General features: G+C 37.2%; 1 protein-coding gene across 1 annotated transcript in view; it reads left to right on the top strand.

Moving 5' to 3' along the window:
* The window catches only part of LOC124634149 (transcription factor collier), a 52,310-nt gene extending 25,483 nt beyond the window's left edge, over positions 1–26,827 (top strand). Inside the window, exons 7-14 of the mRNA XM_047169572.1 lie at positions 18,226–18,307; positions 20,773–20,917; positions 22,993–23,150; positions 23,549–23,675; positions 24,175–24,266; positions 24,666–24,840; positions 25,334–25,471; positions 26,724–26,827. Coding sequence (XP_047025528.1) covers positions 18,226–18,307; positions 20,773–20,917; positions 22,993–23,150; positions 23,549–23,675; positions 24,175–24,266; positions 24,666–24,840; positions 25,334–25,471; positions 26,724–26,827 — 1,021 coding nt within the window. The remainder of the gene's footprint in view (positions 1–18,225; positions 18,308–20,772; positions 20,918–22,992; positions 23,151–23,548; positions 23,676–24,174; positions 24,267–24,665; positions 24,841–25,333; positions 25,472–26,723) is intronic.
* Positions 26,828–27,157: the final 330 nt, after the last annotated feature.

Here is a 27,157-nt window from a genome sequence, read left to right on the forward strand (position 1 = left end):
AGTAAAATGGATGGTTCGCCGGCATAAATGAAAAGTCACAGGGACTTTCAACTCTAATGCATTAATTAAGCTGGACCGATCCCCGAAAATCGTCTAGAAACTCTCTCTGTTTAAATTAGTGCAGAATTCATTTTCTTTTTAATTCGTCTTCCAAATTCAAATAAGATTTCTTTTTTTTTATTACGCCGCGCCGCATAAAAGGGTAGACCAGGATTCGTCGCTCCGTCGTTCACTTCGGAACGCTAATTCCTCCTCGTTCCGAGATACTGATTGGACGATATATTTAACAATGCTACCGACACGCTTCTCTGCGAAAAAATACATCTTACGTACTACCTTTTTTTCTCGCGCTTGGATTCCTTTATTTTCTTATTTTCTATTTGGCATCGCGGCCAAAGGTTGGAAGGGGCGGTGGATTGTACAAGCGTTAATGACACTAATAGCAATTAGTGGAAGGTTGTGTTTGGCTTGTACGGTTTTGGTGTTTAGTTATTCTGTGTTCAGGCTGTATAAGCATATTACGGGGCACCCAGCCCATGGAGGGTCTTAACGGGAGGTCGTTTGCTGCGCTGCCAGCCTCCTAAGATTAATGACATTACGCCAAGACAGTTTGTAAGAGACAAACGTGACAAAAAACTAAGTTGTAATTAAGTAGATCGAATGAATAGATTTAATGGCCGATAGCCGTCGTTTTTGGGTTTTATTATGTTTTTATTTAAAGTGGCAGAATGAGCTTTATTTTGTTGAGACAAACTTTGTAAGTGAAGACAAAATAAGTTTTACAGAATTTTGAGTTAAACTAGATACATGTTGGCAATAAGATAAGCGGTGTAGTAAAATTGCAGACGGCGTATCGCAGTATAACGTACAAGGCTTTACAAGCTCGTGTTCCCGACTTCAAACTCCGGAGTCCGCACTGGACATCATAAAATATTTAACACTCATATCTCGCGGAGCGGTCCAAATATTATCGACTAGCCTATAAAATGAAAAAGTCCCGCTAAAAAAAGATAGCTATACACTTTACACTTATGTAAGAAAGAGATGTGAACACCGTTATTGTACGATCTTTGGAAATTCGTCGGAAACGTTTGGTTTCTTTTCCATCGTTTTTATCGTGGTCGTTATATTTTGATAGAGCAGTTTGGTAGGATCGGCGATATAACGTTTATGTTTTGGTTTTCGGTAGATACCTTTCGCCTTGTTTTCTTACAATATTTCGTTATTGTTTATTATAAAAAAAATAGATGAATTTTAGAAAAAAAAAATGTATATATGAATTGAATTAACTGTAAAAAAACACTTTTTCAATGCAGCATTTATTTATTTATTAAATTCTCACGTCGTATTTAATAATTATGATATATCTACTAAAGAGACGTAAATATGCTTACCTTAAAAGTTTCAAGTGATAAATACCATGTAGGGTTCGTGAATATAAAGCATGTGGTACAGTCGCCCACACAAGACTGTGGCTCGGTGTTAATTGACATTTTCTTATTTTCTACCTACTTAGGTTCTAGCCTACCTATTTACGCGAACTCAGTTTATGATAGTTACCTTAAAGTTTTTTTTTAACGTTTAAGCTTGATGTTTAAAGTGATAAGTACCTGTCCTCTCTTTAATCCTAGGTGGAAATGCGTATGACATGATTTTTACATTTATTTCCTTATAGGCACTTGTTAGTATTTACCTATATTTTGGCAATTTTTCTTGCGGCCATGTAAATAGTCTCTTTTTCACGTGTCTCATTTCATCCGTATCCTAGTAAACAAAAAAAAATCGAATAAATAATAAACCAAAAAAATGCTTTCAAGAAGGAACAGTTTAGTTCGCGAGTGTACATTCGGTACAATAACTCAGAAGGTACCTCTTGCGGATATGATACAGTGCGCACTGCAGCTCCGTATATTTCTCATTCGACTGCCAAAAATCTATCCTTACCTCAATATTTTATACTAGTTATGACTATCAATGTATGTTTAGAGAATTTAGAAGCTGATTATTCATACTTGGTTATGAAGAAAATGTTATTAGGTACTTTTTGTATTGGTAAACAATATGTCATTGCTATTATCGACGGTTTTGCCAATGATGCGTCTTACTCGTATTTTTAATAGTTAAATTGGCACTTTCTAATTACTACATAGATGCATAAACAGAGTCTTATGCTACTGATGATAGAATAACTGAATGTCCCCGCATAACAATTGAACGTCATTACGTACATCTTAATATCACATTTGGATTGAAAGAAACTATATTTTTGTCAGCTTACTTTCGCTCGTCAAGACGTCAGTCGATCCAGAGTAGAACTGAGAACTTTCATTTTCAGTCAATTAGCGAATAAAACCACAAATTATGAACAGTTAATAAAGCCACTTAGTATTGCAACTCAAATTACGTATATCGTGATCCGCATAGCGTATGAAAATACGCGCTCGCGAATTTCCCAATAATAAATTATACTCCTTGTCCGCTTACCTCGGGTTAACCGGCTTTTATAAACTACCCGGGTAATTTATAACTATTACCCGGCCGAAAACGATCACGTGATATCACTTTATAGCATATTCACCGGGTAAATATGAGGGCGGCATGTAATAATGTTACATGTATTTACATAAAAGTAAGCGGTAGAAACTATCTGTGATGAGGTAGCCGTTTGAAGGGTCAGTAGGGCCCAAATTATTAGGTTGGTAATGATTAATATTATAGCACGGTTGTACGTCTAGGACCTTCTTAGTTCTGCAACTGGGAGTATTCCCGTTGCAAGGAATTCTCAAGTAACTATTTGAAAACAATCTGTGTCTGATATTCATCAGCTCTGATATCACATAAAGCATATGTATTATAAAGAGCTTTACCCGACTCATAACTTGTCTTTGAGATCACATTGATAACTCAGTCAAACATAGTTTATCTATACATATAATAAATCTGTAAAAAAACTTTGTCTGTACATTGAATATAATAAAAAATAAACCGGCCAAGTGCGAGTCGGACTCGCGCACCGAGGGTTCCGTACAAATCCTGTATAGATAAAAAGTGAGTCTCGCGCCAACCGTTCAGTTTAGAACAATCATAGTTATGGTAATTTCGTGAGAGTCAAAATAGCTAATATATTTTATTTTATAATATAACTAAAATAGTAGGCCAGTACTTTGTAAAAGTTATTTTATTAAAGTTATTTATATACAACATTTTATAGTCATCATTCAGAAATCTGATTGAAAATAACTAATTATGTCTTAAAGGTCATTGGGCATATCTGACCCGCTTTGTAAAAAGTGGCGGACATGAATCAAAGTAGTTTTAAATCGTGGAGAATGGTATGACGTTTCTTTGAATATAAATATTTTATTAAAATTCCATGGAGACGAATGTCCAGGATCGTTTGAAAAATATAAAAGACAAGCAGTTTCAGAGGATTGTACAGGTTGCAATGCTAGTTTTTATTGTTAAAGACTTTTCATAAAGAAAGAACATGCCAATTCGGATGACCAGGTTCTGATGAGGATCTGGAAACCCTGAGAAATCGATGGCAACTCTTGAATATTGTAGTCACGCATCGAGTCAAAACCAGACATGTGAGTGTATTTTTGAGGGTACTTGTAAACAGTGAAGGTTTGGAGCTGATTTGATTATGGAGACTACAGAGAGTCGAGGGAACTTCTGAACGGTATGTTGCAACTACCACGTGTTTGGGCTTATTTTATTCGTATTGGCGAAGACTTTCTACATAGATAGGTTTAACTGCCATTGTGGCATCGATAGCAAAGATCAGATATAGTTATGGGAACTCCTTTACAATTTATAACGTAACCTAGTGTTGGAGCTTATTTTATTTTAGGTGATGAGAATTCACTACTAATGGGATCTTTTATTTTTTTAAATATACATAGAGTTCTCTCGACTTTCTCACGTCTCCATCATCAGGTAAGCTCTAAACTTTCACTGTTTGATAGTATCACCAGACATACATCTGAGAATCAAGTTTTAATCCTATGCATGCCTACAATTTCTGATAGTTGCCCTCGATTTCTCAGGATTTCCATCATCAGATCCTGACCTGATGACAATGGAAATAAACGGCGAGTATACTCTTTCACTACAAAGAAATGATTTCTCAAATCCGTCAAACTTGGTCGTTTAAATTCCCCATTGAAATGAGGAAAATATTTGATGTTTACACCTGATTTTCTCTAGAATCCCATGGTTCACATAGATGCGACTAATGCCATAGTAAATCAGAGCCTTTATCATTATACTGTGCTATATTTCGTTCGTATCCGCCGTGTTCCATACTAAGGTGCCCAATGACCTTTGAATGATTTAAAATTTTTCACAGTTTAGAGGCAATTATATTTAAGAAGTGTTTGATATGAATTTCAACTTTAATATCTCTACGCGTTCATGTAAAAAAGGGTAGGTAGTAAGTATATAATTATTAAAAAAATATTTTATGTCGTGTAAGCAAAAATAATATTTTAATATTTTATGTAACTTCAAATTTATCATTTTCGCAATTTTTCCTTTATCTGTACTATATAACGCTGCTTCGTGGCGAATTTCAAGATTCTGAGTTCACGGGAAGTACCTTGTAGGTTTTGATTCCCTAGCGTGTGACGGAAATTCGTCTAAGGTGTCGGCATAACTGCTGTATCTTTTGATCGCGTTAACTTAGAAGTTTGATTTTTTTACTGCCTAAAGGGACAATAGACTTAGGTATTTGGTATAAATTTCAATTTGATATCTTTATTCGTTCGTGAGAAATAAGGTAGTAAGTTTCATTTTATTAAAATATTTTTTTTATATTATATAACTAAAAAAATGAGATTTTCGCAATTTTTCCTATATTTGCATTATATGACAATGCTTCATGCCAAATTTCAAGACTCTGAGTTTACGGGAAGTATCCTGTAGGTTTTGATTCCTTTGCGAGTGTCCAAAATTTGTTGAAAATATCGACATAATTGGCTGTATCTTTTGATTGGCTTGGCTTAGAAGTTTGATATTTTCACAGCTTAAAGGGACAATAGACCTGAGTATTTCATGTGAATTTCAGCTTGATACGTCCACGCGTTCTTGAGATAAAGGGTCTTGACAGACAGACAGACAGACAGACAGACAGACGGACAACAAAGTGATCCTATAAGGGTTCCGTTTTTTCCTTTTGAGGTACGGAACCCTAAAAAATTATAATTGAGTGGAGTTCAGAAACAGTAATCGAGCACAAATCCAAAAAAAAAATCTGTCTGTTTGTCTGTATGTCTGTATGTCTGTATGTCTGTTTGTTTGTACACGCTAATCTTCGGAACTACTGGACGGATTTCAATGATTTTTTCTTTGTTGTATCGGTATAATGTCTGGGCAACATATAGGCTATAATTTATCTTCAAAACTTGAAGACCTGGTGCAGAACTGCAACAGATCAACAAAACTATAAGAGATACAAAAATGGTGCCATGGCAAAAATTGTTCCACGTGATGAGCATTCTCGGTTGAGAGAATAAATTTGAAGATCTGGAACACCTGATGTGGAACCCCAAGAGCCCAGCTACACTGTAGCATATACGGGTATGACGTTTTAGCAAAAGTTGTTCTATCTGATAAGCACTCTCTGTTGACTTATAAAAAATGAAGATCTAAAACACCTGGTGTGGAACCCCAAGAGCCCAGCTACTCTGTAGCATATACGGGTATGACGTTTTAGCAAAAGTTGTTCTATCTGATAAGCACTCTCTATTGACTTATAAAAATTGAAGATCTGGAACACCTGATGTGGAACTTCAAGAGCCCAGTTACACAATAGCATACATAGGAATACCGTTTTAGCAAAAGTTGTTCAATCTGATGAGCACTCTCTGTTGACTTACAAAAATCGAAGATCTAAAACATCTCAAGTTGAACTCCAAGTGCCCTACTACACTTGAAATGACGTTTTAGCAAAAGTTGTTCGATCTGATGTATATTTTCTGTTGACTTATGAGAATCGAAGATCAGAAACAACTGATGTGGAAATGAAAGCTATCTCTAATTTCACTGTATAGTGATATAATAAGCTGGAAGTACCTCCAAGCAGTGAAGGCGGTAATAGTTTAGGACAGACTTTCAATGGTGATGGTATATCATCGTCAATTTTACTCTTTTACTACAAAACTTTATAGAATGAATGTTCGAGTTTTAATGCTATTTGAGTGTTGTATTCTTTTTCATTTATCTTCGTGACAGGGTAGCCTACTCAGTACCGCGGGGGGCGAGGGGGCAGTCAGCTAGATTTTAATTGATCAGGTATCTTCTTCACAATAAAACTATTACCATGGGTCGAATCTTTTCCAATGTTCTTAGGGAGAGAATCATAAGATCCCAAAGATATACCGAAGAGCGTTTGGAAGGACTTGATGCTGTTCGAGAACATCAGTCTGCTACTTGCTCCGAGGAAATCTCATCGGATCGCGAAGCGCGCTTCCGTCATTGGCATATTTATTTATTTATTTATTTATTTATTTATTTATACTTCATGCACATTTCGTACAATGGCGGACTTAACGCCTTAGGCGTTTTCTCCCAGTCTACCTTTAGGTGGTGGAGAAATAGCAGTGGTAGGTGCAAGGTTTTTGTTTGGATAGTTAGTTTAAAAGTATACAATATATATATAGATAATAATACATAATATACATACATACATATAATTGCCAGGAGAGATAAAGAAATAGATAAAAAAAAAAAAAACAATCTACGGTAGCGATTCTGCCAATTTCCTATGGATGTGGTCGCGTAATTTCTTTTTGAATGTATAACGACTGTTAACCATCCTGACTTCCAGAGGTAGCTCATTCCAGAGAAGAATAGATTTAACAAAGAAGGAAGAGTGAATGATATCTGACCGGTGAGCAGGGCAGTGAAGAAGACGATTATTAGAGGAGCGGAGATTTTTGCTATGTTGAGAACATATATATTGGAAGTGAGGAGTTAAATAAGAAGGCGTACAGGGAGAGTGTAGAATAGAGAAAAGAGTAGTTAATGCCCTCATCACACGACGTTGTCTTATCGGTAGCCATTTAAGTTGCGCTCGATAGGCTGACACATGATCGTACTTGCGGAGATTAAAAACGAATCGAATGCAATTGTTGAGAAGCCGGTCAAGTTTATTGAGCAGATCTGCATTCAGGTCATAGTAGCAAACATCACCATAGTCGATTATGGGAAAGATTAAAGTTTGCATAAGCGTCGCCTTCACGTTAACTGGGAGAAAATTTTTCAAGCGATAGAGGAACCGCAGGGTACTGGTCACTTTCTGACTAACAGCTGCAACCTGTGATTGCCAATTCAGCGTGGAGTCAAGGTGTAGGCCAAGATTTTTCACAGTGCAGCTGTAAGGAATGTTAACCCCGTTAAACACTAACGTTGGTAAACCAAGACCATCAACTTTGCTCATAGCTCTCGAACCCCCAATAATGATGGCTTGACACTTGGTAGGGTTAACCACCACCCCAAACCTATCAGACCAAGTCTTCACCACTTCTAAATCAGCATTAATTTTGTCAATAGTATCAGTCAAGTCAATGGCCTTGGTGTGACGGTAAAGCTGCAAGTCGTCGGCATAGAGATGATACGAACACTGAAGCTCGAGAGTGAGTAGATTTATAAATATCGAGAATAGAAGAGGTGAGAGTATGCCGCCTTGTGGAACGCCAACATTCAATGTACACCAACTTGATGAGCCTTCATCCACCCGAACAGACTGCTGGCGATCCCGAAGATAAGAAGAAAACCAATCTAGAGCTTCAGAAGAGACCATCGAATAGGATAGGATGGATAGTAAGATATCGTGACTGACGGTATTGAACGCATTCGAAAAGTCGACTAGAACCAGCACTGTTAGGTTAGCATCTTCCGTAGCCCGCCTAATATCGCCAGTCACTTTAAGGAGGGCAGAGGAAGTGCTGTGGCCTGGCCTAAACCCAGATTGTAGCGGGCTAATGAGTTTATTTGCATAAATAAAACGCGCAAATTGTTTATGAGCACAAGCCTCAAGCACTTTGGACAGGAAGGGAAGAATGGAGATTGGACGGAAATGACTGGGGAGAGTGGGGCTGGAAATTTTGGGAAGAGGACGTACGAACGCTTTACGCCAAAGCAACGGGAAAGTTCCAGAGTAGAGGGAATAGTTGACGATATGGGTGATAACAGGAAGGATCGGGACAAGGATGGAAATAATCATTTGGCGACTGATGTTATCACATCCCATCGCTTTAGACTTAATGGATAGGATAATTCTTCTGATCTCTCCCTCATCGACTGGCTGAAACTTAAAAGGATTAATATTAGGACGCGTTAGACTTGATATAAAGTTGAGAGTGTCCTGTTTGGTTAAATAATCCAAATGGGAAGATGTGCTGAATTGATTGTTTAAAGCATCTAAAGTTATAGAACTAGGTAGGTCTAAATGTCGCGATTTGCCAATACCCAGAGTCCTTAGGAACTTCCAGATATCAGCAGAAGTCGATGATGAGACATTGCTAAGTATATGGCGGCGTTTAGCGTTGCGTATCATCAGATTACACCGATTCCTAGCAGCCTTATACAGAACCCAGTTTTCATCCGTGCGTTCCCTCTTGAACTTGCGAAACGCCCGGTCCCTCTTACGCATGGCAATCTTGATAAGACTGGTCATCCACGGAGCTGGTGGCCGTTTTATCCTTACCTTTTTAATTGGTGCATGGACATCGTACAGCTTGTTCACTGAGTTGTTAAAAATAGTGACTTTGTCATCTATGGAATCAGCTGTCATCAAAGGTGTCCAATCAATATTAAAGGCGTCCTCAAGCAACCGATCTACATCCATGCGTGCGAAACTCCGCCTATGCAAAACCTTAGTCTTGGGCTTAGGAGGTTTAAGGACATAGGAAAGGAAAATGAGGTCGTGATGAGAAAAGCCAGGAGCAACAAGTTGACCGTGAGAGGAAATGAGGGATGGGTTGGAAATGATCATTAAATCCAGCCAAGAATCATCACCGATTGTGGATCGATGAGTAGCCTGAAGAGGCAGTATAATTAAGCTGGATGACTGTAGAAGGTGCAGGAGTTTACGGGTTCGAGGAGAGTTAGGAGCAAGGAGATTTGTGTTAAAATCGCCCATGATAATGTAATGTGCATACTCTGAACCCAGCGATTCTAAAACCGATTCGAAATCAGTGAAGTAGTCGACGGAAGGGGGACAGTAGACAACACCAACGACAGCTTTGGCTCCCTTTACCGAAACCTCTAGAAAGAGATATTCAGCACTTGCCAGAGGACCAGAAGAGCAAGCCAAAATCCTATAAGGAAAGTCTGATCGGAGGTAAATTGCCACGCCACCCCCTCTTCTCCCAAGCCGATCATTCCGAATAAGTACGAAGCCAGGCAGAGAGTACGAGGTGGACAAGAGATCTGGTTTAAGCCAGCTTTCAGAAATCAGGATGGCGTGAACATTAGTGTTACTAAAAGTCACCAAGAGTTCACTGTAGTGACTCGGGACACTTTGAGCATTAATGTGGCATACATTAAAAACTTTATTTAATTGCTGGAATTGTGTTCTCAAAGTATCAACAAGAGTATCAGGCAAAGAGCAAAAACTATCATCATTACTACCAGCATCCAAGGATTCATTAGCAGAATGAAAACTATCACTACCAGAGTTCATAAAAGGCAAATTATATATATAAAACAAATAATTATAAACATGTAAAACTAAAAACTAAAAAAAAAAAAAAAAATAAAGAAATTAATTTACTGTTAACTATTTCAACTCCACCCGCCAGCGAACACCAATAAATATCAATGTGGCAAAGAAAACAAAAAAAAAGAAAAACATGAACAGCAAAACAAAGAGAAAAAAAAAAAACAGTCACCAAATTATCAAAAAAGAAAAACAATAATCAAGTTAAACAAAAATCATAACAAAATAAAAGTACAAAAAAGATACACGGAACAACAAAACGCATAGGTATAATTTTATCTGTGCATGCTTGACACATGACACGACTGACATGACATTCGTTACACATCAAATTATAATATTGATAGAATAAAACAGAAATGTTTAATTTAACTTTTGTGAGGGTAAACTAAGAATCGAATAAAATACGTGAACTTGAGCAGAGAGAGAGACATGAAGTAACATTACACAAAGTAAAATAACAAAATGACCAAAAGTAAAGATGTAAATATACACTATAAGGAAATTAGAGGAAAAAGTGAGTATAATTTAATAGTGACATATTAAAATCAAGTTCCGCTATTGAAATGCCAGTCGTCACATACCTAATGTATAGTTTGTTTCAGATCAACCCATTGAGGATGCATCAGACTTCACCGGGTACTTCTCCAAAAGCGGCTTCAGTTCGTCCATTGCAGAAATCTTATGACGAGTCCCATCTGAAGTTCTGATGACAATTACACCGTCCTGCGACCAACATGACCGCATTCCAAAGTGCTGCCTGGCCTTGGCGAAGACGGACTGCCTATTCTTCGTCAAGAACTCCTTCACTGAGATCTTTGTCCCCTTCAAGCCGGTCTTTGCCCTCCAAATAGCTGACTTAACATCCAGACCGGAGAACCTCACAAGAATTGGCCTTGGGTGATCTTTACTGGGGCTGCCAAGCCGATGTGCCACTTTTATATTAGTAACTGCGATGTCTTTGAGAGCCAATTTGCCATTGACTATGCTCAGTATTGTGGCAGTGCAGTCCTCAGTGTTAGCTTCAGGAACTCCTTGGAAAATTAGGGCCTTCTTCCGATGCCTCATCTCCAGGCCATCAATATGCAGAAGACACTCCGCAATTTGTTTCCTGAGCAATCCAAGGACGCTGTAGATGAGCTCTCTAAATGCCCATTAATATTAATATTATTTACGCATCTACATCCATATGTCTAGAGAACTTCTCAAGTAAAGAATATGCTACTCATTGTCTCGCGAGTCGGACACGTTTACTGATACAAATTATACAAAATAAGCATGGTGAATCAAAGAAAGTAATAGTCCGTCTTTTAGATAACCCTAAAATAATGGACAAGTATTGTTTTTTTTTCTTTCACAAACAAAGAACAAGGAAGATACAAAACGCTTGAATTTTGTATTAAGTCACTTCTTAGCACAAATTTTACATAGACGTGACATCACGAGCTCTCCGACTTTGTTGCGTTAAATCTCATTGTTATTATTGTTATTACTTCAAGAGCCTTTTCCCCAACTATGTTAAGGTCGGCTTCGATGCAACTGAGTACACAACAAGAAACGACAAGAAACGACTGCCTATCGGACCTCCACAACCCGGTTACCCGCTCAACCCAATACCTCTTGGTAAAACTGGTCACACTTACTGGCTTCTGACTGCCCATAACGACTGCCAAGGATGTTCATTGACAGCCGGGACACACTAGAAATGACAGCTCCTCCAAAAACCGGTCATTGGTGTCCAAAATATTCTAAGAAAGTACATACGAACTAAGAAAAGTTGCATTAGCAAGTACTTGCCAGACCTGTAATCGCAGTCACACACTCATACTTGAGAGATTGGTTCTCTAAACACTAGGTCACCACTACTTTGTTATTTAAGGGTCCGTTCAGAAAAACCACTTAAATGCGGACTAATCAGAATCACTACTTTTATCCCTATGGTCACGCCTATTGCGCTTTAGTTCTTAGCGTTTTGTTTAGTCTGCTGTGCTTTTGCCGTTGACGTACAAAAGTTAAATATATAGAACGTTTCGAATGATTTTGCGTATTCCGTTGTTTTCCCGTCAACGGGCCCTTTAAATTCAACATCAGACGATTCAGATCTTTGATTTTGCTAATCCCGTAGTCGCTGGTATAAGGGACAGGATCCGCGTACGAAGTCGCGGGCAGAAGCTAGTACTAAATATAATGCTAAAAGAAGGCACATAATAACATCCTACAAAGAAAACGCTATAAAACAGTAGCTAAAATCGACCACATTAAGGGAAATTCCACCACATTATTGTTCCACCGCAATGTTCAAAGTTTTTCATTTAACAACAAAACAGTAACCGGAAAACATCGTGAAAATAGTCCACAAAACACTATCTTACCTTTCTAACACTACAACTAGGTACTTAATGTAATCGCGCTCAATATCCTTTGTTCACTTTCAGACTCATTAAAAAGGCGATGCAATTTAATGAGTTGATAGTGTGCGTTAACCCTCGCTACGTTTGCAAATACGACCTTTTTTGTGCGGATGAATTTGGACTCTATTTCTTTGTAGTAAGTTCGATATTCTTTTGGGGGAGTGGTGGAGTGTATTGGTATGTAGGGGTCGAAGATTAGTGGCCCACGCCTACCCGCCGGAGCGCTGAGCGGCTGATAGTGCCCAAGAGTGTAGTTACAATTAGACCGGTGCCCACAATGAAGTGATGCCCCGTAATGTTGGCCCTTGTCTTTGTATGTTGATTGTGCCAAAGACCAATGTTACTCGTATATGTTTCAAGTAGTGTGATGTTACTTTCGGACTAGTTTGGGCTTATGAATATTTAGGGCGACTAGACACGTGTCAGACGGCCTTGGTAAATGGTTGATTAGTGCTCATAAAGTTTTCTTTGGTATGCTAATTCAATGTCATACTTATGCGTGGCATTTTAACAGAGTAAGCTTATTATCTAAAGTTAGACACGGATCACCATCAACTCATATCAGGATAGCGAATCATAAACAACTTCGAGTACTTCCCTGATTTTATTGTGGTCTTTTAATCTCAATCTAACTTCGAACGGTTCGAATTTAAATACCTGAAGTGGTTAAAAGCTTGTTTGCATTTCCGTATTTACATCGCTGAGTTTTTATTTTTCATCACACAAGTATATGAATAAGTGTCGAGTGTGGAGTAAGCTATTGGCTTTTACAAAAGACTGAACTTCATACAATTATAATCAAAGTAAACAAGATAACTAAGCTATACAAGAAGTATTTTAGCAGAATTCTGGCAGACGAAGCAAAGGCGCTTACAAGCCGCGAGCGATTGCCCGTCTACCAGTACATTGTCAATTGGAAACTACTCGGCTCCGAGAGCAAGCGCTTTTAGATTTGAAAGAGTACCTTCTACAGTATATGCGAGATTTGCAGATAAAACGACTGGAGATTTTTATGGGGGAAAATATGTAAAAAAAGTTATTGCGTATCGTATCGTGTAGCGTCTTATTGTTACTGTTTGGTTATTATAAAATTCTATTTCAATAATAACACGTCTAATTAAAAATTCTGTCTGTAGTACTTACAGACAGAATTTTTTTTTTTTGTAACTGAAAGTTGTGGCTACATAGTATGCTGTGAAAAGTTATCTAATTTTATACGTAGTATGGAACGTAGGAACGTTCAGACAGCTTGTGAAAAATGTTTTCGTAAGCTTGTGCAAAGCTTAAACATCGGGTGACAAAACTATTTTGGTATCCTCAATCCTCGATATGCGTTCACCATAAAACCAAACAATATCCGTCGAAGCAAAATTCTCAGAAACTAACGTTTACTGTTACGGAGGGCTATGAAAAGGCGAGGTTTTATCGCGTTGCCATGGCAACGGTGGGATGCTGCGTCGTCCGCGATACCCTCCTCACTCGACACATTGGAAAAACTACTACAGTGCTTTATATTTACTGCCTTCGATATGTATGTACGAAGTATTGTAGGAAGTGAAAGTTCCCCAACCTTTGACTAAAATCGATGAGTGCAATACTTTGTGTTACAATGTCAGATTCGGCTGAAATAGAACGCTGAAGTAAAAGTTGGGACATAAAAATATTCGTTTGTAATTTTATTAGAAAGTTGTTTTTTAACAAAGCGTAGTACAGTCTAAAAATTGTTCTTTAGAGATTGTAAATAGGTATATATACTTGTTCTAAGTAGCTATGTAAAATTTTAAACCTCGATAAAGAGTTTTTCAGCATCAGAAAACGACAGTAAGATGTACTTGTCTTACATATTTTTGTACCTACTTGACCAACCAATAAAATCCATTATATTTTATTTACTTCTGATTGTAACTTATACACATATAGGCTACGGAAATCATGCAAAAGTGCACATAACCAATTAACAAAACACATGCAACAGAAATCATGTACTCAGGCTCTACTTAATGACAATAGAAATCGTTCAATTGTTCGGTCTATTTACATCGTCAGCGTAGACGGGGAACAGTTAACCCTTGAATTTGGTACACACTGAAATATTAACGCCTGCTATGGAAGCACGCGGAAAAACAAGTCGAAAACTGGGCCCGTTATGGGCCCGTCGCATGTTACGCAAAGATTAACTCGACTATGTTATTTAGATGGTACAGATGCGACAATCTGTTCGCTTATCTTTGGAAGACTTTTTTTGAATTATTTTCAGGCTGATTTCTTGTTGAAGAATAAAATAGACTAAGGAATGAGTCAATCACACTCATCTCCAGCCAAGTTCTTTAACACCAACGGTTTGCCTAAAAACTAAACATAAAACATTATATTTTTTTTTTCTATTTATATTCTACGCAAATTAAACACATAATCTGGATAAAATTTGGACCTGTTGGTCCTCTAAAAAAACTAAAAATTAAAGTAAATCATTATTGCATATTCATATCAAAACATAAACTAACCCACTAAAAAGCCTCAAACCAATACGACATTGAACTTCTCGTCACCCACAAACGTCCCATTTAGTACAACGCCGCTTCCACCTGCTTAATCTTTGGCGTCCGTTGGCGTGTCGGTATTGAGTGGTGGCAGGGGAGGAGCGCACCTCCCCTGGTGCCGATGTCGATGGGAGCCCAGGGGACCGCCTCCCGAGGGAGCTGGCGACGGGCCGCGGGCCGCGGGGCCAGGGGGGACGAAAGGTTAAAAGGGAAAAGTTATAAGAGACCGCTTGTTGTCGGATCTGCGTAGTTCGATTTTCGAATGCGGTTTAGCGAATTTTTCTTTTTTCGCGTTTCGTTTGTGGTTTTGAATTAGTTCGTGTAGTGGATAGTTTTAATGGTCTGTGATCTGCTTTCCATATATGGTATTATATATCATTAGTTTGGTTAGGAATCTTGATTAAAGTACCAAGTAAATAAACCATAATAAATTCGTACTATATTCTTATTTGTTTAGCCGACCGAGTTGGTGGAGGACGCCTATAATAAGTAGTTGCTTCCTGTAAAGCAAAGGCACTAACTAATCAGATGCATCTGCTATGTCTGGAAGTAGATCCCATCATACTTGGGAAAAATCTAAGTAGGTGATAAGAGCTAAAAAATAAAATAGAAAAAAAAAACATTCACAAAAAAAGACTAACTCATAATTCATAATTTAGAAGCACAACTTCCTCAAATTATTTAGCGACATAGTTTTTTTTTGAAATATATACTGAAGAAATATCCGATGCAAATAAACATAGTCTATGCCACCAGTGGTGTGGGTAGGGGGTGTTCAAGTGTTCCGACTGGGCTTGAAAGAGGGCGACCTACAGCCTCGGTTCTTTGCCGCGAGTTAATGCTGTACTAGATTTTTTCCATCGAATAGTGTAAGATATACTACGTGCTATGTATAGATAGAGAGTTTCAAAGAATGTTGTTATGATATTTTCTGCGTTCAATGTAGTTATTTTAATTGACTGTATTTAAAGACTGGTTTAGTCTTTGTCGACCTCCTTATTAATGTAGAGTGGCCTGTATCATTACTACGTAATATATACTGAAAGGTGTACCCATTGCACGATTGCTTCTTAGGTAAGTATGTTCTGTTTCTTGCTTGCGTGTTGACCTTATGACAATACCAAGGTCATCCTCTCTTTTTCCTGGTTTCAGCTGACCTTTCCTTGGTGTAAATGAAATAAATACTTATGCAATAACCGTTAATTTATTTACTTCTAGCCACCGCCAATTTCTATACAAGAAATCTAAAAAATCATTAAAATAAAATATTTTGCAAAAACCAAATTCTCAAAACAGAAAAAATACTAGAAAATAATTTCATGACTTGTAGCCATACATTCTATTTACACAAAGGTAATAATTTTTGGGCTTACCGGTCACCGAGAGCGATACCGTAGGATAAGGCAACTGTCAGGCGGCCCTTACAATGATATTAATGCTTCGGATGACCAGGGAAGGACTTTTACGATACGTCTTAAGGGTAAGGGAAAAAATATGGCTGTTCAGATACTTGAATTTTGGATATTTAATGCGGGGTTTTATGTGTGGAGAAAAAAAGGGGTGAAAACTAATATTGCAAGCCTTTATGAGAAAATAGTTATAGTCTGGATAAAGAAAGGAATATTTGGACGTTATGACATTGCGATGCGTTATTTATTTATTTTATACTACTTTAATATTGGTGTCCAAATGTGGTAACATTGAGAAACTCTGTACAGAGTACATTTATACAATAACAATCAGCTTTATGCCATATAGGTACACCAATATAAAGCCGGTTCCACACCTAACCGGGCTCTCTTACTTATTGTTTCCTCAAAATAAAATCCCCATTCACGGCAAGTCGTTTGACAGTGGCGTAAACTCGTAAAGTCGTAACTCGCAATATTGTGACATAAGGTGTTTAACATAAATAATGCGGGAACAGATGTGAGGTGCCGCGGGCAACACAAATACGTTCGCGGTACCAACGCCGCTCATATCTGGATACGTTTTTACTATTTCTATGGAGCTGTTGATACTCTTGGAACTCGCAAAAATAGAAGGCAGTTGCCTATTAAGCTAACAGATAGTGAATAGGTGATACCTTATCACCTGCGCTTTTATGGTTACAATCATGTTAGAATCGTACGTATCGCTCTGATAAAAGTATTGGATTCTGATTTTAACAATTTTGCATGATTTTGTGCTCTATTTAGGAATATTTGCTTAATAATCTCTCAACATCAAATATATTATAGACAAAGACATGGGTTTTTAATTTCTAGGATTACATATATGGAATATAATCGTTATAGCTACTTATATCTATGCTGATGGAAACGTAATCAACTTCTTGATATGGATCATGAATGTTAGGTAAGCAAACACACCGTGCGATTATTGAAAAACAATTCTCAAGTCAAACACAAGCGCGCCATTCATGAACGAGAATAATTTATCACGTACATTAGGGGTGTCTAACAACTCCACTAAATCCACACGTGTTGGCACAGCAATATTCGGCGTGGCGGCATCGCCGGTGCCTCAGGCTATGTAAAATATTTCTGCTAAAGCATTCATCGTGATCGCCCGCCTGATCGTACGCTCAACATTACGCACCAACCAACTTACACAAACACCCCACGTGAACCTTACGACTTCGACATAAAGGCCACACTACACCAACAAAGAACACTGAACAAAATTGCAAAGTCCGACTATTGTGTGTAATCCGATATGCCGATAGTTGCCCCGATAGACTTTCCGTTGGAAATTGTTTGATTCCGTTTCGAGGTTTCGTTTTGACAGCCAATAAAACAACGTAGGTTCTATTCTTTTATTTTCAAAAATGAGTCGGATTTTAGTTGCTGTCTGCAGTTTGTCCATACCTTTTGTTTCCTTTGACGTCCATTCCATATTCTTTTTTAAATCGTCACACGTTTTTTCGATTATGGCACAAAAAATAAGTGTCGTAAAATTCACACATCGGCTGTCAATGGAGGTAAAAAGTGTCGTTTGAACGGAAGAGCGGAAGATAGAAATTAGTGAACACGAGAAACAAATTAATAGGTGCCGTTTAAGTGGCGTTGCGCAGTAGAGAAGTGGAAACAGCTGCTAAACTTGCAAGCGAACTTGAAACATCCGAAGTTCTGGGAAGCGATCGAGCTTCTAAAGACGTTTAGCAACATATTATGCTAATTTTAATAAGTGTTGAGCTGTTTTTTGTATGATACTGAGTTGTCTAGTTTCCGTCTCGCAATCTTGCTCATTACTATTTGTTTATTAAATACCTCTCTACTGAGTACACACTCTCAAATTATACAAAAGTCATTAAATGTGTATTAAAATATGTACAACAGTTTTAACCATAAACACTAGTGTTGTGTCTATAGTTCATATGTTGTCGACGTTTGATTTATGTGTCCGCTTCATTTGCAGGATATTATCTGTTCACACGCCCGTCGATATTTTATGGACCCACTATATACTTGTGACAGGTTTTAATATGAAAAAAGTTTTACAAAATAGTTTTCGCGTTCACAGTGTTAACTTTATGCTTTTGTTGCAGGTTTTTCTTGAAGTTCTTCCTGAAATGCAATCAGAATTGTTTGAAGAATGCTGGAAACCCTCGAGATATGAGAAGGTTTCAGGTACGGTATCTTTACCTTTAAATTAAATGTTAGTTCTTTACTGTTATACAATTCACATATGTATGTATTACCTTGTCAACTTATAATGCGATATTTTTGAAATATTCTACTTCGAGGGTTAGATTTTCTTAAAAAAATAAGTATCTAACTTTTAAAATGCCTTGAAAACCAATGGTCGCTACCCAGTAACTAGTAATTAGTCGTGCTTTCGATACGTGAACGGTAGCTTGTTTAGAAAACGCAGCGAAAAATTGCCACGATCTCTGTTCGAGACCGTCTGTATTACAGTAGTGCGTGGTCCAAGGTACAGACTGAAGCGACAAACCCTTAAACTAGGCTGCAATAAGAGATGACAATTTCACTGCAGACTTTGGAACATACCTATTAGTACACTGAAAAAGGAATTAAAAAATAACTTTAAAGATTAATAAATTAATAAAGATTGTGAAATAGAGCTTTAAAAATTGGGTTCTTACTGCTCTTGTGTATTTGTATCTGTATTTTATTGTTCTTTTGATTTTTTACTGTTGTCATTAACCGATATAATTTCTTCCCTTGCACCATACAACTGTCTGTATTGCCCTTAACTGAAGGAAGGGTTGCGTTCACGACTCTTGAATATTTGAAGCGCCTCCAATTTAGGGGAGGGATGAAATTAAATTTATTTATACGAGTTTATTTATTTACTTTCAACCGATCTCTGCTTGCCCTTTTATTGTATTTTTTAATTGGTTATGTTGTTTTATTTTGTTAGTAGCAAATGTGATTAATTAGAATTTTGGACGTGGAATAGATGATTAAATTGTAGCTTAAAAATAACGTCTATGCTGATTTAGGATAGCATTAATTACCTATTCAAAGGCTTTAGTGAGAAGTCCTGAATAAACAGCTTGTTAGTTCTTTGAAAGGAGCTTAAATTATAACTAACACAAACACACAGAGTATTGTATTAATATGGTACTCAGTTATTCTAGAAAACTTACTCAATAATTTATATTGTCACTACTAACATTGGTACCATATATATATACATAAGTTTCTAAGTACTACAAAGTCATAACTCTCGATTAAAACTTCCCCACAAAATCTCGTATCTCATAATATAACTAATTAGTAGCAGCCCTAACATAACTACCCAAAAGGTGCATTCACACAGTCTACTTATGAGTACAAATTTGCTTCCACAGTTGGTCTAAGACATATTTGTCTTACGTGTCCTCTTACCAACTTTAAACAAATATAGAACTTACTACTATAAACATATTGCTCATTTATATATGCAGCTGAAATACTAACAATTCCTGAGCATGTGTGCGTGTCTATAGTAATGTCTATATTTGGGCTTTCTGTGTGTCATTGAATAATTCAGTGGTCGTTTCCCGCCGTTTCAAGGGTAAGAATATATGGGTATAATATATAACTAGGTACATATTTATAGGTGGGTGTCGGAATCGAAATAATGCAGTCGCTTTATCGACGTGAATATTGTATTCCAGGTGATTTAGGTGTCAAACTTGGTCCTCTTTTAGAACTGGGAGCGAACAGATATTTTTAGGTCTGCTCTGTTATTTGTTTTTATATTTTGCAGTATAATGAGACCTCAGAGTTATTGTTATATAAGATTAAAATTAGAAATAATTTCAAAGTTGTAAATACTTTTTAACGAAATTCAAAATTAAACTCCAAATAATACCATTGCTGCAGTAGTCAGCATACTGTTATTTAACTTTACTGGGTATACACAGTCTATTAACATGGCTAAAGGCCAATATAAGGGAACTATACAAAGCCCGCACACAGGTAGCTAATACTCTGTTTACCCAACATAATTTTTAAGCAACACCCCAAAAGTACTCTGAAAAAAACCGTATCGATTGAATGGCCGTCTATCAATCGGCCACCCACGGCACACACGGATACTTACGCACACATGCACACGATGCACTTCCTTGCATACCCATTGGAAGAGTTTCGTCCATTTCGAGACATTGGCCCCACCTCCCAAGGGACTCTCCCTTTCGGTTCCATCTACGCTAGTGTGCGTCGGAATGCGGTGTTTGTTTTCATGTGTGAAATGTAGACGCGTTGTATATCTTCGTGCGTTTTATTTTGGTGACTGTACTTTTAGATTTGTCTATTAATAGCTTTGAAAGTTTGGCACAATTTTGTTTTGTTTAAAACAGTCCTAGCTTTAGCATACTCAAGTGATAATGGGTTACAATATTATTGGTGTTACAAGACACCGCCGCTTCAATATAGGTTAAACTCTTTCATGTATTCAGTTCATGCTATCGTAATGGAAGTCTACAATTTTTTCCAAGTAATGCTATGTAGGTACATACAGTTATTATTTAAATGACCCGTGTAAGAAAGAACACCCTTGAAAAGTTATAAAAACTGGAAAATGTTACCCCTATACCTATTCTATTCTCCAACATTATACTAATCTTTATCTTTTGTCGTAGGTGGTAATATCAACTCAAGTGATGGTGGACGGGCCTCTCTTAGCGATATCGGACAACATGTTTGTCCACAACAACAGCAAGCATGGCCGCAGGGCGAAGCGGTTAGACCCAAGCGAAGGTACAGATGCCGCGACTGACAGTACTTGTACGTTTTACTTTTTTGTTTTATGATTTTTTTGGTGATGTTAAGACGTGCTTTGGACACTCCTGTATAACACCGTTGCTTTATGGGACAAGGCCATTTATATTTTATGCCTATAGGTAGATGGAAATATGAAGTTGTTATTGTAATTGCTAAAAGCACGTTTTAATGTTGCTATTTTTTCGGGTTTTAGTATTAAGGAGTTCACTTATTATTAACATAAATAGCACATCTGATACATAGTTAAGTAAATACCTATATTGATTAAGGTCGAACTTGTTGAGCTATTGTTCTACAAAAACAATTTCTGTCTTATTCGAAACTTAATGGAGTTCAACGTTTATTAATTAGACCTCTTAACAAAACATCCGCAGCAGCATTTCAAACTTGAACACGTTTTCTGTTAATTTACACATACATTTAATCGAAGACACAATACACTAGAGTTTACTACATTATTTTAAAACATTTTTAAAGCAAATACCATACAACACAGCCAATTTTAACAACAGACGTAAATACGTGTGAAATCCGCCAGTCAATCGGCGATAAATGTGCAAAAGTCATAATACACCGTTTTAAGATGTCGTTTGTATTCAAGGAATCACTGTAGACATTTTGCAAAGAACTTCTGCCGGGAGTTTCGTGGGTGGGGGCGTTGAAGCGAGCAGAGCGAATAGGGATAATTTACTGAGAAATTATGCTCCGCACAAACTTGGGACATGCGTTACGGATCATTTTTGTACTATTTAAATTTTGGTGTTTTTGTAACTGAAATTTTTTTTTTCGAATAATAAGCTTTTTAACCAAGGAAAAAATTAAGTTCATTTAATTGCAGGCAGGTTATATGCAATTCGAAAGAAAAGTCATTTAAGGCAACTATATTTATTAATATCAGTGGAATAAACGTTCAAAAGACGTATATTCATTCATGAATGTATAAATTAACTATTTTTAAGTTAACTGCACAGATATTAAGTGCCTACTAAATAATGTAAGTAGAACAAAAACAAAATTAACCCGTTTCACATTAACAAAGCGTCAAAGTTTACAAGCAGGCTAGACGGCGCGAAACCGACTCGAAGGGATTACACGGTGCGAATGGGAAAATTTCACGAATACTTGGTAGCTTTGTAAAAACATTTTAACTTACTGTGTTAATGTTTCTTCATTGCTGGTTGTTTCTGTTCTAGTGATCTGTACTTTCTAGTAAGACTAGTTTTAATATTAAAAAGTTAATAACTTATTTTTATATCTTTCAATCGATTGCTATGTGTCTGGTCTCGTCCATAATAAATACATGATCCGAACGACCTTTTTCAGGGAATATTAAAACATCTTAAATAGGGAGAATATAATATTAGTGAAATTAAAAAAGAACCACCGAAGTAATCGCCTTTCGTCCCCTTAAATTCACTTTCTCCCGTCTTTATTACAACGTTGTTCGCAAGATTTCAGTTTCCCCCTTGTTCAGCGCGTGTCCCCCCTAAACCTTGCACTCACGGCAGCTGACAACGTCATAACGACCGTGAAACTGTATTCCATAACCAACTTTATTACTTGCCATTAAAATTCATTTTCAGTTAGCCTTACCGATCTCTTCATGCCTTGTATCAATGACAATTACACGGTGACTTTTACGGTGTACAATTGTCCTTTTTCTAGAACAGTCTAAAGTGTACGTTCAAGTAGGACGGAGCGAGTTTTAGTGGTTTTGCGTTTAACTTTTAAGTTGTTGTAGCATTCAGCCCTTACTTTTGCGGCTTCTTAGGAGATGCCATTTTACGACCCTGAATGCTATTTATATGAAAGTTGGGGAACTATTTTAAGCTTTGGTATCGTGACTTGCGAAACTGTGTAAACCTATTTGTAGACTTGGTATATTCTCGTAATAATTAGTTTTTGTACGTAGTGTCGTATCCATTGCCTTGACATTTTACGTATGATTTTAACTGAGCTTAGACTGAGCTTAGGGGCCAGGCAAATTACATGACAGTTACAGCTAGTTCCTCAAATTGTTTTGCCCTTCTTTTGAAAGGAGTGTTTATTTTTGTTTATTCAAATTATATTATTGACAGCAGGTCTATACCCTCCGCTGCCGGTGGCCACGCCGTGCATCAAGGCGATATCACCGAGCGAAGGCTGGACGTCCGGAGGGTCCACAGTTATCATAGTCGGAGACAACTTTTTTGACGGCCTACAAGTTGTGTTCGGAACTATGTTGGTTTGGAGTGAGGTGAGTTTTAATAATACGTGTTACGTGTACATCTAAGTGCAATATTTCGGGTCAGGTTAAAAAATTACCTTTAGTACCTATCAATAATATAAAGCAGGATTTGCTAATGTAAGATTGATAGCCTTAGCCGGTGCTAAAATTTGTGGTGATTCTGGGCAGATAATGGTGTAGTTTTTGCATTAATTATGGTCTGAGTGAAAGAAACTAAAGTCAGGAATGTTGATTAATCCAAATAAATTCAGATTTTCATATTTATTGCCACCTTTAAAAGGGTAGGTTGACTTGACTGTCATTACTTCCGTATTTCAATTTCACTCATCAATCGCACAATTTCTTCCTACACACTCCTTAATTACAGTTCCAGCCAGATAAACTTTAACACACGATTTTGTTAACAGTTAATAACATCGCACGCAATAAGAGTGCAGACGCCGCCGCGGCACATACCAGGTGTCGTGGAAGTCACGCTGTCCTACAAGAGCAAGCAGTTCTGTAAGGGCGCTCCGGGGAGATTCGTTTATGTTTGTGAGTATATCTGGCCAACTGTAATTTCTAGAAAACATATTTTGAAGTTTACTCAAAGAATGTTCTGGTGTATTGAAGCCAGAGGATTCCTATATTTTCTATTCAGTCATATTTTGCATTAATTCTAGATAAAGCATCTCATAAAAGATGCCTAATGTTAACATTTCCAATGATATTGGCATCTATCCTTTCCAGGCTTTTTTTAAGATTAAGAAGAGTATTTGAATTCAACTCGTTTTATTAGTACCTCTTCTTCTTTAACACAATATTTTTGTTTTTTTGCACTAATTAGAATTTGATGTTTCTTTCCTTAAAAAGGCTGTAAGTACTCTCTCTTATCGCACAAACACAAGAGCTCATTATTTATGTTCCAATTTTTTCTCGCAAAATAATCAGTAATTAGGGGGACATCGGAAAATCTTATACAATCCATCAATTAGGCTTTCATTTGTTAGTGGGCCAACTAATGATTGATTTTGTTTTTCTCTTGTTCGCATAGCAGCGTTGAACGAGCCAACGATAGATTACGGCTTTCAGAGGCTACAGAAACTTATACCGAGACATCCCGGGGACCCGGAAAAATTACCTAAGGTATGTTGTTTTGTTTTGGGTACCTATAACTTGGGTTTTTGTGTGTTTATAGAGAATATTACTGTTGTATTATAAATCCAGTTTCACGCCTAAACTAAATGTCTAAAAACAAAATTTTGATAACGCTTTGTCATGTAAAATGTATATTCGAAATAAATTAGTACATCATGTAGCCGTAAGTAGTGGAACTGGCAAAAACTATTTAACATTTTTACAGTTTGAGTCTTGAAAAAAAAAAATCATCTAGGTGTACAAATAATAAATCGGTAGTGAGGTAATTTTTGTACATTGAATGTAAAAAAAATATATAGCTAGCGTGTTAAAGAATGACCAACAGAGCCCATTTCTACCATTTTAGATTTTTGGAATTCTTGTTAAAAATAACATTTCTTTTCCTAGGAAATAATACTAAAACGAGCGGCAGACCTAGCAGAGGCACTATACTCGATGCCTCGGAACAACCAACTGGGGCTAGGCGCACCTCGGTCGCCGCCCGCGAGCATGCCTTTCAACTCCTATAGTGGACAACTAGCCGTCAGCGTGCAGGATACCGCTGCCTCTCAGTGGACTGAAGGTGGGTTTTTGTTATGTAAAACTTATTTTTTGGGTTATTTTGAAAGTTTTTAGGGCATCATAGTTATTTGGAAATGAATGGACTCTTTTCAAAGGGGTTAAAATAAGGAGAAAGAGCACAGTCGGTTACGGTTTCACTGCCTGGTCAGTTCAGTAGAATTAGGTAAAACTATAGTACCTTCAGTTATTTTGAATCAATGTCATACATATAAATATTTGAACGTTACAGAAGTTAAGAAGAGTTAGACAAAACAAAAATTACAATGTTATCCTAGGATCATCAGTATAATTAAGTAACCTACCTAGGGTTCTAGAAACCATCTGGTAACTTCCTAAATTGTATGTAAAATGTACATTTTAATCGACTTCCCAAAATGAAAATGTTCTCTTTTCGAATGTTTAGTAATAAAAAAGTCTCCCAAAACTTGTAAACACTTTTACAGGTACCCAAAAATTAACAGCATTATATGTTGATCCCAGGCTTTTTCTTTTAGAGGAGTACGCGCGCAGCGGCGGCTCGGTGTCGCCGCGGTATTGCTCGGCCGCCTCCACCCCGCATGCGGCACCCGCAGCCTACCCGCATCCGCAGCACTACCCCGCACCGCCGACATCGTTGTTCAATACTACGTCACGTGAGTTCGATTTTGGAAATTAATAATTATTATTTTTTGTTGATGTTGGGAAAATTGATACTAAAAAAATTATTCTTTACAAAAAAAAAAAAAAAACAGTAATTGCAGTAAGTAGGGCCTTTACTAGACACGTTAATATTTTTTTAAGGTCAATTCGTAACTAAAATTCGCAATAATTTAATGACTAGAGAGCTTTATCGTGACAATTTCAATTTTGTGATCATCAAATGTAACCGTAGGTTATTTACGCTATCATAATAAAAAATGATATAATCCAAAAACAAATACAACATGTGCATCTAGCTTGTTATTTTAAAATTTCTAACTCAGCTTATCTCCAGCTAAACAATACAAATAAGATTTAAGTTCACGTTTCCAACGCTTTCTTCGCACGGCATCTGTTTGTTCACGTCGCTTTGTGTTAACCCCTGTTTTCTTTATCCGTCCAGTGTCTCTAGGACCGTACCATCCAGCGAACATGAATGGACACTTATCATCTGACCGTCACTATAACTCGTATAATACGAAAGATAGCGGACATTACAGTGAAAGAAATGGGAATTCTAAAAGCCTGGCCGACTGTCCGGTAAACATTCATACAAAATGCACCGGCAGCGATATGAAAGGGGCTCAGAATAAAGAGACTAAGCTGAGAAGCGCCTTTGCCGTTGTGAGGCAGAGTCCGCCACGGGTTGCCAATGAGCATCATCAGAATTGGCACCACCTCGCCGTTCAGTGTTAGTAGTTTTGTTTTTATTTGTATCTTGTATTATTTTGTTTTGCTTCCAAATTTATTTCTTAACGCTGTTTGTTGTTTTCGCTTGCTTTACTAACCTGTCCCTAATATGGTGCAAACATGAGCAAAATTGTTTAGGATGTAACATTAAATTCTTTACACAATTACAAAGTCAGATGCATTTGTTTGTCGATTAACAAAAATAAAGTTACAAAAAGAACTTAATTTCTGAATGATGTTTCTAAACCAAAAATAGAGAGTAGTCTCGTGAAATTCGAACCGCCTCGTACATTTTTCAAGCTATCAACTACAATATTGCGTCGTGAATAACAAAACACAGGTCGGTAAATTGTTTATTGAATCTAAAATATGTTTTCGAAATCGTTCCGATATTGGATTGGTAGATCGAAAAATGATATTCAAGGGTGTGAGAGAGTTTTTGACAAAACTAGTTTTTAATTTATGAACCTTCTTGCTTATATATTAGGGTTTAATTTACCTTTTCCTTGTCCACAGGAATGGGTGGCTTAGTATCATCGCCGTTCAGTGTGAACCCGTTCTCGCTGCCAACTTGCAGTGCTCAACAGTATGCTCAGACAGCCCCCCTGGCTTCCAAGTAGCCCCCGCTGCCGTATGTCAACGATGGTCAGTTCTTATAGTAAGAGTGTTTATTGGCCATGTAATCCGGTACCTACATGTAAAATTGTAAAAGTCAAAATTCAAAAGGGCAATATTTGAAGAATGCTTGATTCATCGAAACTTGATGCGGGATTGTAAATATTACTGTAATTTTAATGTAAATATCATAGATAATAAATCAAATTCACTAGTTGGGTTGCTAGATTGGAAGTAGTGTAGATTTTATATACATATGGAGGCTAAGTAACGTCAACTGCTCAGGACGATTTTAAATAATAAAATAATCATTGTAAAAAGTGATTCTGTTTACG

This window comes from Helicoverpa zea, chromosome 10 (assembly GCF_022581195.2).
Source record: "Helicoverpa zea isolate HzStark_Cry1AcR chromosome 10, ilHelZeax1.1, whole genome shotgun sequence".
Lineage (NCBI taxonomy): Eukaryota > Metazoa > Arthropoda > Insecta > Lepidoptera > Noctuidae > Helicoverpa > Helicoverpa zea.